The sequence below is a fragment of the Leguminivora glycinivorella genome, chromosome 5 (assembly GCF_023078275.1).
Source record: "Leguminivora glycinivorella isolate SPB_JAAS2020 chromosome 5, LegGlyc_1.1, whole genome shotgun sequence".
Classification (NCBI taxonomy): Eukaryota; Metazoa; Arthropoda; class Insecta; order Lepidoptera; family Tortricidae; genus Leguminivora; species Leguminivora glycinivorella.
The window spans coordinates 25,191,896-25,203,977 of record NC_062975.1 but is presented as its reverse complement, the minus strand read 5'-3'; the positions used below and the strand labels follow the sequence as shown (position 1 = coordinate 25,203,977).

The following is a 12,082-nucleotide window of genomic DNA, read 5'->3' as shown; positions in this document are numbered from 1 at the left end:
GGCATAGATATTATCATATCATTCGTAGAAAAAAATATATTTGTGGTTAGAAATAAAATTATGTAGGTGCCTACCTCCTATAAATGTTAACTTCCAGAAATTAACTATCAAAGTGTACTAACCAAATAAAAAATATGACGGCTACACAAAAGTTATATTATCAATAACATTTTCAAACATTCCACTTTACCTTAGTCACAATTAAACTTGAAAAATAATGTATTTTAAGTTACAATAAATTTTGATGAACACGTTGTATATTTTACATCACATTTTTAAACCACCTTCACACAAACTTGTGCAGTATACAACCTACATCGAATGTTTCAAACCTCTTTCAATAAAAACTGGCAACTAACAAATTTGTACATACGTTTTGATAAATTTGAACGCGGAACAAAAAAAAACAAAACAGTGACTCCGAGCAGCCCATCAGGCGGGACAGATCCGCATTTTTTTTTCAAAATTTCAGTCCGTTTTAAAATTTTTGTAGGATATTTGTTTATTTCTACATTTTTATAGTGTTTTACACAGGATCTAACAAAATTTTAAGTATTAACCATGGTAAGTATCTTATGTATTTTTCTCCAAATTTGTGTGATTGTGTAGGTATAAAGTTCCTCCTTACATAGATACCTACCGTATTTCTCATATCTCTCATCTATCATATTTTCTATTATTTTTATAGTGTTTTACAAACCTTAAGTTTATAACTTATATGGTTACTTTGTAGTAGGTATATATAGCCATCGTGGATACCTGATGAACTAGGATTTAGTTTCTGGGATAATCTGTGTAAGTTCGTAATTACTTTTGGAAGAAAAAACAAGACAATCGGATCACTAACAAAACGATATCATGGTCGTTTCATTATGTACCTATCTATTTATTACGATTATATAGGGTCGATATTACTTTCATCCGTGCATAAACTCGGGAAAGTTTTAAGTGTTTTCCAAAAGAAATGCAATTTTTTTGACATTAACTGACATCTAAAAATGATGTCAAAATTTACTGTTTTCTGCCATGGAAAGCCTGGGTGCGTAGCCGAATGGCACAAACGCTCACGAAACGAAACGCTCGTAGATATCTATCTCTATCGCTCTTGCGTATTGGCGCGACAGAGCCAGACTACCTTTCGCGGCGTTTCGTTTTCGTTTCGCGTCGCAGAAATGCCATTCGGCTACGGGGCCTGACCAGAAATATATAACTACGCGCCATGTTGCGGAATTTCATTAGGACTATTTTCTTCATACTAAACTGAAGTCACCGCATACATCAAAACAACAGCGCCCTCTAGATAATAGTCATTTCTGGGGCCCATTCCTCGAAGCTACAACTTATAATTTACAAGGGGTAGTCAATGTCTAATATGACAAGTTGGAAAGAAGATTCCGCTTGTAACTTCTAGCTTTCAGTTTTGCGAAATGGGTCCCAGGTCAGGCTTTAATTCCAATGCTATTCTAATTGCCAATGCCCCTTTTCTACCGATTTAACCAGTTTATTAAAGCGAGTAAAATACGTGTAACCGTCTTTGCACGCGAGCAGAGGGAATGCATATCGGTCCACGTCGGGCAGGCGGGAGTGCAAATGGGTGTGGCCTGCTGGCAGCTGTACTGCCTCGAGCACGGCATCAGGCCCGACGGCACGCTGCCGGCCTGCGAGGCTGACCCCAGGTCTTCAGACTCCTGCTTCAACACGTTCTTCTCGGAGGCTGATCGAGGGAAGATGGTACCACGGGTTGTGATGGTGGATCTTGAACCCACAGTCATAGGTAAGTTCTAGAAGCCTTTCAGGATCATCAGAGGTAGGTAGCTTGCTCTCAGCAAGCTTTTCTTTGACAATTCTGTTTACCAGACACTTGAGGATAACAGTCGGAATCTGTCAACAAGGACATTGGTTAGCTTACTGGAGTGCTTGGTATGGTATCATACCTGATGGGACGCTGTCGGCCTGCAAGGCTGACCCCAGGTCTTAAGACTCCTGCTTCAACTCGTTCTTCTCTGAAGCGGATCGGGGAAAGATGGTACCACGGGTAGTGATGGTGGATCTTGAACCCACAGTCATCGGTAAGTTAAAGTTCTAAAACCTTAGAGGATCATCATACATATAAGTAGCTGGCTATCAGCAAACTTTCCATTGACACTTATGTGTATCAGAGACTTTCCATGAGGATAACAGTCAAAGACTCTGTCAACGAGGCCATAGGCGAAGTCTTTTGGTTAGTAATTGGACTGCTTGGTATGGCATCAAAACCTGACGGGACGGTGCCGGCTTACGAGGCTGAGCCGAGGTTTCCTTCTTTTCCGAGGCGGATCGGGGGACGATGGTGCCAAGAGTGGTGATGGTGGATCTTCAACCTACTGTCATTGGTAAGAATAGAGATCGCAGAAGCCAGTAAGAATCGCCGTATAGTGTCTTGCTCTTATGAATGAGATCATTAGATATTCAGATGGCCTAGCCGAAGTGGCAGTTGTTCGTGAATTACTTATTGCTAATATTTTTTATTGAAAACTTCTACACATATGTTTCAGATGAGATCCGTTCCGGCGACTACCGCCAGCTCTACCACCCTGAGCAGCTGATCACCGGAAAAGAAGACGCAGCTAACAACTATGCACGCGGACATTACTCCACGGGCCGCGAAATTCTGCTACCCGTCATGGAAAGAATAAGGAAGTTGGCTGACCAATGTACCGGCCTACAGGTAAAACTTATTCCTCCTGCTCTCTCTGCTCTGAAGGAGGAAGAATTTAACCCACAGAACGCCAAATCTTGAAACCCGTTGCCTTCCACAATGATAAAAAAGCTGGCTGTCCAGTTTACTGGGTTACAGGTAGTTTTTAGGCATTTTTTACACAAACGAAGAGATCAAGATGAGAAGCTATGATGCACACATAAGTACGTAACTGGAAGACTAAGAAAAATGTAAGCGAAAGAGAGTTTTTTTCTGTAAATTACTGGTATTAGGTAGTTTTTGAAAAAAATATCTAGATCCAAACGGACACAACTTTTCCTATTTGGATCGTCTCGTTCGTTTTTCGTCACGTTCCTAAATTTGTCCAATTCTGCTTTCGTCAGCCATTCTTCATTCGTCGACTTTGTCTGCAGTCATTATCGTCTTTGATCATAATGAGTTGTTGGCCTTTTTCTTATTTTGACTCAATCGTTTTTCGTCATTTCGTATTGGTACATTTGGTACCGACGTAAGACTATGAAAGAACACGAAAAACATAGATTTAACAGCGAACATGCCGAAAGAAGAATATGAAAAGAACGAGACGGATTAAGATACAGATGAACAACAAATTTGACCGTAGATGAGAAAGACCATCGACGATCGTGACGAATAAAGAATGGCTGACGAGAGCAGAATCGGACAAATTTTGGAACGAGACGAAAAACGACCTAGACGACCCAAGAGTAATACCCAAGAACTATTTATCCATTAAACCTTCACAAATCTTAAACTACGTATCTTCTTGTTGACAGGGTTTCTTCGTGTTCCACTCCTTCGGTGGTGGTACTGGTTCTGGTTTCACCTCATTGCTGATGGAAAATCTCTCTGACGAGTTCGGCAAGAAGAGCAAACTGGAGTTCGCTATATACCCTGCCCCACAGGTCAGTCATATACTTATTTAGCCTAGCCTAATTTTTTTACCTTTTCGAAAACGTGGCTGTTGATGTAGTCTTGGGCGTTTTCTAAGATTTATTTTGCTTACCATTTTACTGCCTCCAAATTTAAAAATCTATATTTCAAAGACCTGAAAGTTCCAGTTACACGGTCATGCAAATCTTGTCAATAAATGAAGGAAATCCATATTTTCTATAGGACGATATCTTCGTTGTCCCAACAGTTCTTCAAATTTGGCTTGCTTGACTGTCTTCAGTAGCAAATTGTATTGGATTGTTGATGTAGTCCTTAAGACACGAATTCTTACACCCTGAGGTGCAAAAAACCTTCACAAGCTCGCGCCACGCCTTCATATCTTTGGAGACCCTCGTGGCCTCGCTCCAGCCTCAACCCTGTATTGAAATGAAATAAAATTATGAAATGAAATAAAATTTATTCGAAACAATACGTTACATCTTGGCAGTCGCATAAGTGAAAGATGTAGAGATTGTTGTTCCAAAAAGGATGCCACTCAGCATGTGTCGGAGCACATAGTGCCACGACGTTGATTTTCAGTGGACCCTTAGACTTATATGATTTGGATTCATTTAAATTTCCTTCCAGGTTTCAACGGCAGTAGTCGAGCCATACAACGCCGTGCTGACCACTCACGCCACCATCTCTCACTCGGACTGCGCTTTCATGGTCGACAATGAAGCTATCTATGAGATCTGCCGTCGACGGCTGTCCATTGAGCGACCTTCGTATGCGAACCTCAACAGACTTATTTCACAGGTATTACTTGACCAGGGGCCCATTTCTCAAAACTAAAAGTTACAAGTTACTAGCGAAAGTCTCTTCCAACTTGTCATATTAGACATTGACTATCACTTGTAAATTGTAACTTGTAGCTTCAAGAAATGGGCCCCAGCTGTTGTAGTTATGTTTCAATGGTAATATGTATTAGAACCAAAGTGCCGACGAAATCAGCACTAAATAGGTGGTATAGTATATTACTGGATACTTATTTTCATCTAAGTCACCTAAATAGGTGGTATGGTATATTACTGGATACTTATTTTCGTCTAAAGGCCGGTTCACACGTATTAAGTTGTCAAGTAATTAACTAAAATTTAACTTAATTTTAAGCGACTTAAAGCGTGTAAACAATCAATTTAGTAATAAGTTACAAGTTAATATTTAGCGTGCAATTAAGCAAGTAAATTAGAATTTTGTCTATTTTTCGGTTAAGTAGGTGGGCGTGAACTACCACTTGATACGTTTGGACAGGCATGATTTAGTTAAATATTAGTTAATTGTATAAGTTTGGCGGAGCGGTTGCGATCGTATGTTCGTGAGTTATCTTTTTTGAAAAATGTCGAAGTGGTCGGAAGACACTACAGTGAAGTTTATTGAAAAATAATTATGTTAAACAAAGTTGCACTAGCGCCATATTCATTCCTTCTGCTTATCCAGTTTCTCACCCAGTCTTGTGGGTGCTCTCGTTTCCCTGTCTATTTCATCCTTCAGTTCGTCTACAACCTCGCTGAATACGAATGTAATTACTGAATGAATGACTTGAACGCGCTGTTGATCGTCCATTTCAGGATGACTAAAGAGCTTAGCTGTTTACGACGTGTAAACGCTTACTTAAAATTAAGTCGCTTAAAATTAAGTTAAATTTTAGTTAATTACTTGACAACTTAATACGTGTGAACCGGCCTTGAGTCACCCAAAAATAATATTTTCCTAACAAGTGAACATCAGGCTTCGTCGCTCCAGCGATATCAATTCATACTGTTACCTAATTGTTTTTACCGTTATCAGGTGGTATCCTCGATCACAGCGTCGCTCCGGTTCGACGGCGCGCTCAATGTGGACCTGACAGAGTTCCAGACCAACCTCGTTCCCTACCCACGTATACACTTCCCTCTCGCCGCGTATGCTCCCGTCGTTTCCGCTGACAAGGTATGTTTGATTTATGAATATTGTAACTGCCTAAATGCTAATTTCATCACTTGATCTTCAACAGAGGAAGTCCAAACGCAGGTTTTGTCAAAGAGCTATGCAACATGTCACATAGGTGTGAAAGTAAGGGATCGAATCCGGAAAATTACACTGGTTAGCAGACTGATGTAGCTCGAATAGCGTCCTAATTAAAATTTGACGGGGTTGGCCATGTTTGACCGCATACCGAATGAGTTGTAGAACCACGGAGTGGGACCCCCACGAGTCAAATTGGATCTGGCAGACCTCATTGGCAATGGCATGATAACTGGTCAGTTGTCTCCCAAAACCGGGAAAAATCGAAGATGGGGATTTTTTCAAATAAATGGACAGGCATAAATGGCAAGGTTTGGTTGTATTAGTTACAGAATTTCCTTGAAGTTTGGCACTTTTACCAGTTATTTCACCTATGTACTCCAACTACTGTTTTTCTTAGGCATACCACGAAGGCATGTCGGTTTCTGAGATCACGTCAGAGCTGTTCGAGCCACAGAATCAGATGGTGAAGTGCGACCCGCAGAACGGGAAGTACATGGCGTGCTGTCTGCTGTACCGAGGAGACGTTGTTCCTAAGGTTAGTTGACTATCAAACTAGGGGTCATTCCAATGTGTGTTTTAAAAGGATTCGCAGAACGCGCTTAGGAGCTTCGCTCTTCAGAGGGGAGGCGCCATTCACAGCTTACGCTTCTACCAAAAACCTCGGCCAATTGTCATACTTTTTGTATAGAATTAGGTCTAGTCTAGATAATAATTAGCCTATACATTTGACGTGCCCTTCCCTTGTAAAGATGGGTTAGAAAAATTATAGACGAGGCGTCTCCCATCTGAATGCTCTATTAGATTTTTCTTGCAAACCTAGGTATAGGTAGCTATGATCTGTCCATTACTATTGCACTTTGCACCGTCTAAAAAAAAAGCACATAACCAGCCTACATAGACCTAAAACTCTAATAAGCATTGTTTAGGCTATTTGTTTTCAGTATTAATCCTTTAATTTGAAATTAATTTTTTTTTCTGTCAATGCAGGACGTGAATGCAGCCATAGCCGCCATGAAGGGGCGGGCTGGCATCAGATTTGTGGACTGGTGTCCCACTGGATTCAAGGTAATTAAAACTCTGTTTTTAAAAGTATGATATTTACCTTTTTTTTACCCTTGGCGTGTCGGTGGTCGATAAGAAAGATTAATTGAAATAGTCATAATTCTAACTCAAAATTACAACAAAGCAAGAATTTCGATCGCAATGCATCTTGCCCTCGTTTGTTCTATGAATCCTACGTAAAACTTAGTTTGGTTTCCAGGTGGGCATCAACTACCAGCCTCCAACAGTGGTCGCTGGTGGCGACCTCGCGCAAGTGAAGCGGGCAGCCTCCATGCTGAGCAACACCACTGCCATCGCCGAGGCGTGGGGCAAGCTTGACCACAAGTTCGACCTCATGTTCTGCAAGCGGGCGTTTGTACACTGGTGAGTGAGCCCAGGTCTAGCTATTGAACAACAGTAGTGGCCGGTGGTGAGCAACTGGACGACAGGAGACAGTAGATGTTTTGCAAGAGTATTCGTACACTGGTAATTCTCATCCTTAGTATTAGAATGTATGTATGTGAATGCCCAACTAACGACAGTAGTGGCCGGTGTAGAACGAGCGACATGAACGCTCCGCTACGAGCGTCCACTCAGGCTTATTACACAGATACTTCATTAACTTGGCGAAAAGCCCAGAAAGCAGTTTCAAGAAATAATTCCATCCAGTATTTCATTAGCAAACTCCTCTTCCAGGTACGTCGGCGAGGGTATGGAAGAAGGGGAATTCTCCGAAGCTCGCGAAGACCTGGCTACCCTGGAGAGAGATTACGACGAGGTCGCTATCGAGACTTCGGACCTCCCGGGAGATGATGAGCTATGACCCTGACTACATGAACTACATCCCAAGGTCGCTTTCCAGATTTTGCGACCTTAAAGTCAGTTGGGATCTGGAGAATGTGCTGCTGGCGTAGCATGCCATTCACTAAAGCTCTTATTATGCGTTTAAGGGACGGAGAAAATTGATAATATCTGTCCCTGTTGCAAAAATAAGTATCCTTAGTAAATGGCTTAAGACAAAGGTGCATTTTCTAGATCGGAACGGACAAAAAGCGTCTTCTGACACCACAACACCACCGCGTTAAGTTTCTGCGCGACCTTTCACCTATGCCGTTGGCACGCGGGTATAGTTTCTATAGTTTTGACTTTAGAATGGTGACGTCACAGCGCCGAAGCGGACGCCCTAAAACCACGGCCAGATTTTTTTTGACAATATTGATTATAGCAGAACTCTGAAATTGTTTAAAGGTCCGAAAATGTCTGCAGTAGGCGCGGAGAGACTGATCCCTATACCCTGCGTGTTAGGGTTTCCCACCTATCGACGCGGAATCAGCCTTCGCTGACCCAAAATCGCTCGTTAATATGAACATGCATACTCGAGCTAGGGCCAAGTCCGCGTCGATAGGTTTGGGGAAACCCTTAAGTTCATTTTTGTACAATTTTGTAATAGAAGCGCGTGTCAGAGTGGATCTCCCTCGCTGCTTGCTGTTCTCCGTCGAGCAATCTTGCGACAGTTTTAGTTAAGTTTTTTTGGCGTTTTTCTTTAAATTTTTTAGCAAATGCTGGACGGAGAAGCCTCACTTTGAAGTATTTATTTGGATTCGTTGATGGTTTTGTGGTGTGACTAATATTGTAAGTGTAATGTTTGTAAGTGTAATTTGTACGTTGATGTTTTAAAATATTTAAAAAGTTTTTAGTGACCGTCTGATGTGCTTGTCTATTAAATCGTTCAGTTTTATCTGCCTGTTTAATTTCGTGTCTATTTTGAGATTTATCTCAACGCTTAATTAACCTTTTCACATCACCCATTCGGAAAGGTTGCCTACTTAACTTTCTTCCCTGTTAAGAGGGAGCAACGTCGCAGTTTATGTTTCCAGTATAAAATATTCACTAGTATTATTAACGAAAACAGGTTGCACATATAATTTGTAACGTAAATTTTGACTTTTGCGCGAATATTTTGTAATTTCCTCATAGGTGATGTGAAGGTGTGATACTATACAGCACGACCACGGATGATTTTATTAATTCTGATGCGGTACAAATTCACGAAAAAAAATGTACTTTTTTGTACTGACGTTTAAAAAAAATGTACCCTCATGATTTTGGAGTTTCGACATAGGGCCCGTGGTCGTGCTAGGTAGGTACTCCCTGGCACGACCACACTATATTTAATGAGATTTATATTTCTGTTGCAGTACAAATTCACGAAAAAAATGTACTTTTTTGTACTTACCTTTAAAAAAAAAATACCCTCATGGTTTCAGAGTTTTGACATGGGGTGTGGTCGTGCTAGATAGGTGGTACTTCCTGGCACGACCACACTATATTTAATGATTTTTTTAATTTCTGTAGTGGTACAAATTCACGAAAAAAATGTACTTTTCTGTACTTACCTTTTTATAAAAAGTACCCTCATGGTTTCGGAGTTTCGACATGGGTTGTGGTCGTGCTCGATAGGTACTCCCTGGCACGACCGCACTAAGTTTTTGAAGTAATTTACATAGTACAATTTCAAAACACTTGTTTAGTATTCATTTGACCATCAAATTAAACATAAATATAGTGTGGTCGTGCCAGGAAGTACCACCTATCTAGCACGACCACACCCCATGTCAAAACTCCGAAACCATGAGGGTATTTTTTTTTAAAAGGTAAGTACAAAAAAGTACATTTTTTTTCGTGAATTTGTACTGCAACAGAAATTTAAAATCTCATTAAATATAGTGTGGTCGTGCCAGGGAGTACCTACCTAGCACGACCCCGGGCCCTATGTCGAAACTCCAAAATCATAAGGGAACATTTTTTTTAAACGTCAGTACAAAAAAGTACAATTTTTTTCGTGAATTTGTACCGCATCAAAATTAATAAAATCATCCGTGGTCGTGCTGTATAGTATCACACATGTGAAGCAGTATGTGCAAAATGGTAGCAAAATTATTTCCACCTTGGGCGTTAACATTTCAATCACTATGTTCAGGATTGTATTCTAGATCCCTCTCTACGCTCAGGATATATTTTAGAATTCTTCGCTACGCTCAGAATTCCATTAAGTATGGAACTTTGCTTCGTTCGGGATTCAATCTACGCCCGCGCTGTAAATAAGTGATATTTAAAGGCTAGGTATTTTTCTAGCACGAACGTAAAGTTGTTAGTGCTTGACAAAATAAAACATAGACGATCCTTTTATTGTGATCAATAGCCTTACATAAGATTATTAATTGCCCCTAATAAAAATCTAAAATCTAATAATCATTGTAAGAAATTATGGAAACTATTAAAATATTATTGTCCATTTATTTTCAAACATGTGACATTTATTATAACATGGTATATTTTTTAGCGTATATTGAAATTGTTAATTTATATTGTAGTAATGTGGTAATTGTTCCTTCACGAAATAAATTAATTAAAAGGGCCTGGCCGGACTGCCATGGTAAAATTGCCCCTGGCTAAATATGAAATATTGTGAGCGTCAGAATGGCGGGTGTACATCAAGCAATCCTGGTGTGGTATACGTCAGGAGTTAGTGCTAGCAATGTGCCAAATGTGCGCCAAAATTCGAGCAATGTGCTCTTTGAACTCCAGAGATATTTAAGAAATTAAAGACACCCGCCATTCTGACGTCAGGTTGGCGGGTGTACTTCCAGTTCTAGCTAATGGCTGCCTACTCAAGGGTGAAAGTACTGCCTAAGGTTAGTGCTCGCAATGTGCTTCCACATGTATGAAACACAAACTAATTTAGAGAGCCGTTGAAGAGTAATATGGGATTGAATAAATATATCTATAACGCCTGCTGAAATAAAATAGCAATGTTCATTGCCTGCAATGCAGTATTAACATGCAGGCGCTTTTCACAAAAAAGTGATACTTATATTAGCTAAGGGTGAAGTCACATCTAGCAGCATCGAGCCGCATTTTGTGTCATGAGAAATCGCTCATTAGTTGCGTAACTACGCATGTTCATACTAACGAGTGTACGCACGCATGCTTCCATCTTTCCGTGCCCAAACGTTTTCATACCAACGAGCGATTTCTACATAAAAAGAGAGACCCTTAAGAATAACATTCAAGTTATTCCCGGCCGTTTTATTAAGGGTCCTGTGACATATTGAATGATGTTTCTTGTAGTGATGCCAAAGAATCGATACTTATAATTTTTTTATGTATATGGCAATGATTGTGTATAAACCAGCCAAGTCAGTTAAAACGGTCTTCATTAAATAATAAACTTATTTACTATTTTGACCCGAATTCATGTCTACTGTCAATTTACAAACATATATAGAATATAGGAATCGTACTACTGATTACATATTTCAAATTTAAATAATATTTTTGAATAATGGATTTCTATCAAATTTTATCGCTATACATATATAAAAAGTATAAAAAGGGAAAGTTAAGTAATTTATTTGTTTATTTACATGTTTTTAACCGACTTCAAAAAAAGGAGGAGGTTCTCAATTCGAGTGATTTTTTTTTTTTTTTTTTTTTGTATGTATGTTACTCGATATCTCCGAGAATTGTGAACCGATTTTCAAAATGTTTTTTTTTTATCGAACGGGTATAACCTCGAGATGGTCTCATTGGCACCAAGTCAGGGTCTGATGATGGGATCTTAGAGAAATCGAGGGAACTCTTCAAATGTTATAAGCACATGTAATGTTTTTAGTGTATTTTTCAAAGGTAAACCAGTATTTACGCCTGATGGTAATAATTTTACGTGGCTGAGCTGATGATAGAAGGTGAACTCCTCAACAGTTAGGAGTTAAAGGATGATTCTTTCACTACTGTACGCATATTCGGACTGATAAGGAACCACTAAAAATCAAGAAATGATTAAACTTAAATTAAAAAAAAACCACCTTCAAAAATAAGCGCGTTATAAAAAACGGAGAATAGTTTCTCCGTTACTAAAAAGCAAAAAATAATAATCTAAACATCCAAATTATAAACAAATCAATTATTTTTGGAGTCGGGGCCAGCCTGCGTATGGTTGGGTGGGGCAATCAGGCAATAGCAAGGCGAGGAACAGGGCTGGCACCGACTATGAAAATAATTGATTTTTTTATAATTTGGATGTTTAGATTATTGCAATCCGATAAGAAATCTGAATTCAAAGGATTATTATTTTTTGCTTTTTATTTTCTCCGTTTTTTGTAACGCGCTTATAATTTAACTTGTATTAATTTTACTCCGCTCACGTGTCGTCTGTTATCGAACTTATTGTATCGATAAACGACCTCTCCAGTCGATGCTAACCCAACGAAGTAACTTTTGTCAGACGTTACCACGCGAGTTCATATCAAATTATAACATACCTAATTTATATTTAGTAAAACTAAATAATTCGCTATACAGGGTGGCCCATTCAAATCG

The 12,082-nt window shown here is 39.5% G+C and overlaps 1 protein-coding gene across 3 annotated transcripts; it reads left to right on the top strand.

The window, feature by feature from the left end:
• Positions 1-424: 424 nt before the first annotated feature.
• On the top strand, positions 425-8,438 carry LOC125226405 (tubulin alpha chain-like). 3 transcript variants are annotated; one of them, XM_048130382.1, is made up of 10 exons: positions 425-564; positions 1,549-1,774; positions 2,535-2,707; positions 3,493-3,621; positions 4,238-4,408; positions 5,441-5,581; positions 6,057-6,194; positions 6,647-6,724; positions 6,921-7,084; positions 7,397-8,438. In XM_048130382.1, the coding sequence occupies exons 1-10, from the start codon at positions 562-564 to the stop codon at positions 7,521-7,523; spliced, it is 1,350 nt and encodes a 449-aa protein (XP_047986339.1). In that variant the 5' UTR covers positions 425-561; the 3' UTR covers positions 7,524-8,438. The 3 variants fall into 3 exon arrangements, with proteins under 3 accessions (XP_047986339.1, XP_047986338.1, XP_047986340.1); XM_048130381.1 differs by having other exon boundaries at positions 1,546-1,774; XM_048130383.1 differs by lacking the exon at positions 7,397-8,438 and having other exon boundaries at positions 1,546-1,774; positions 6,921-7,088.
• Positions 8,439-12,082: the final 3,644 nt, after the last annotated feature.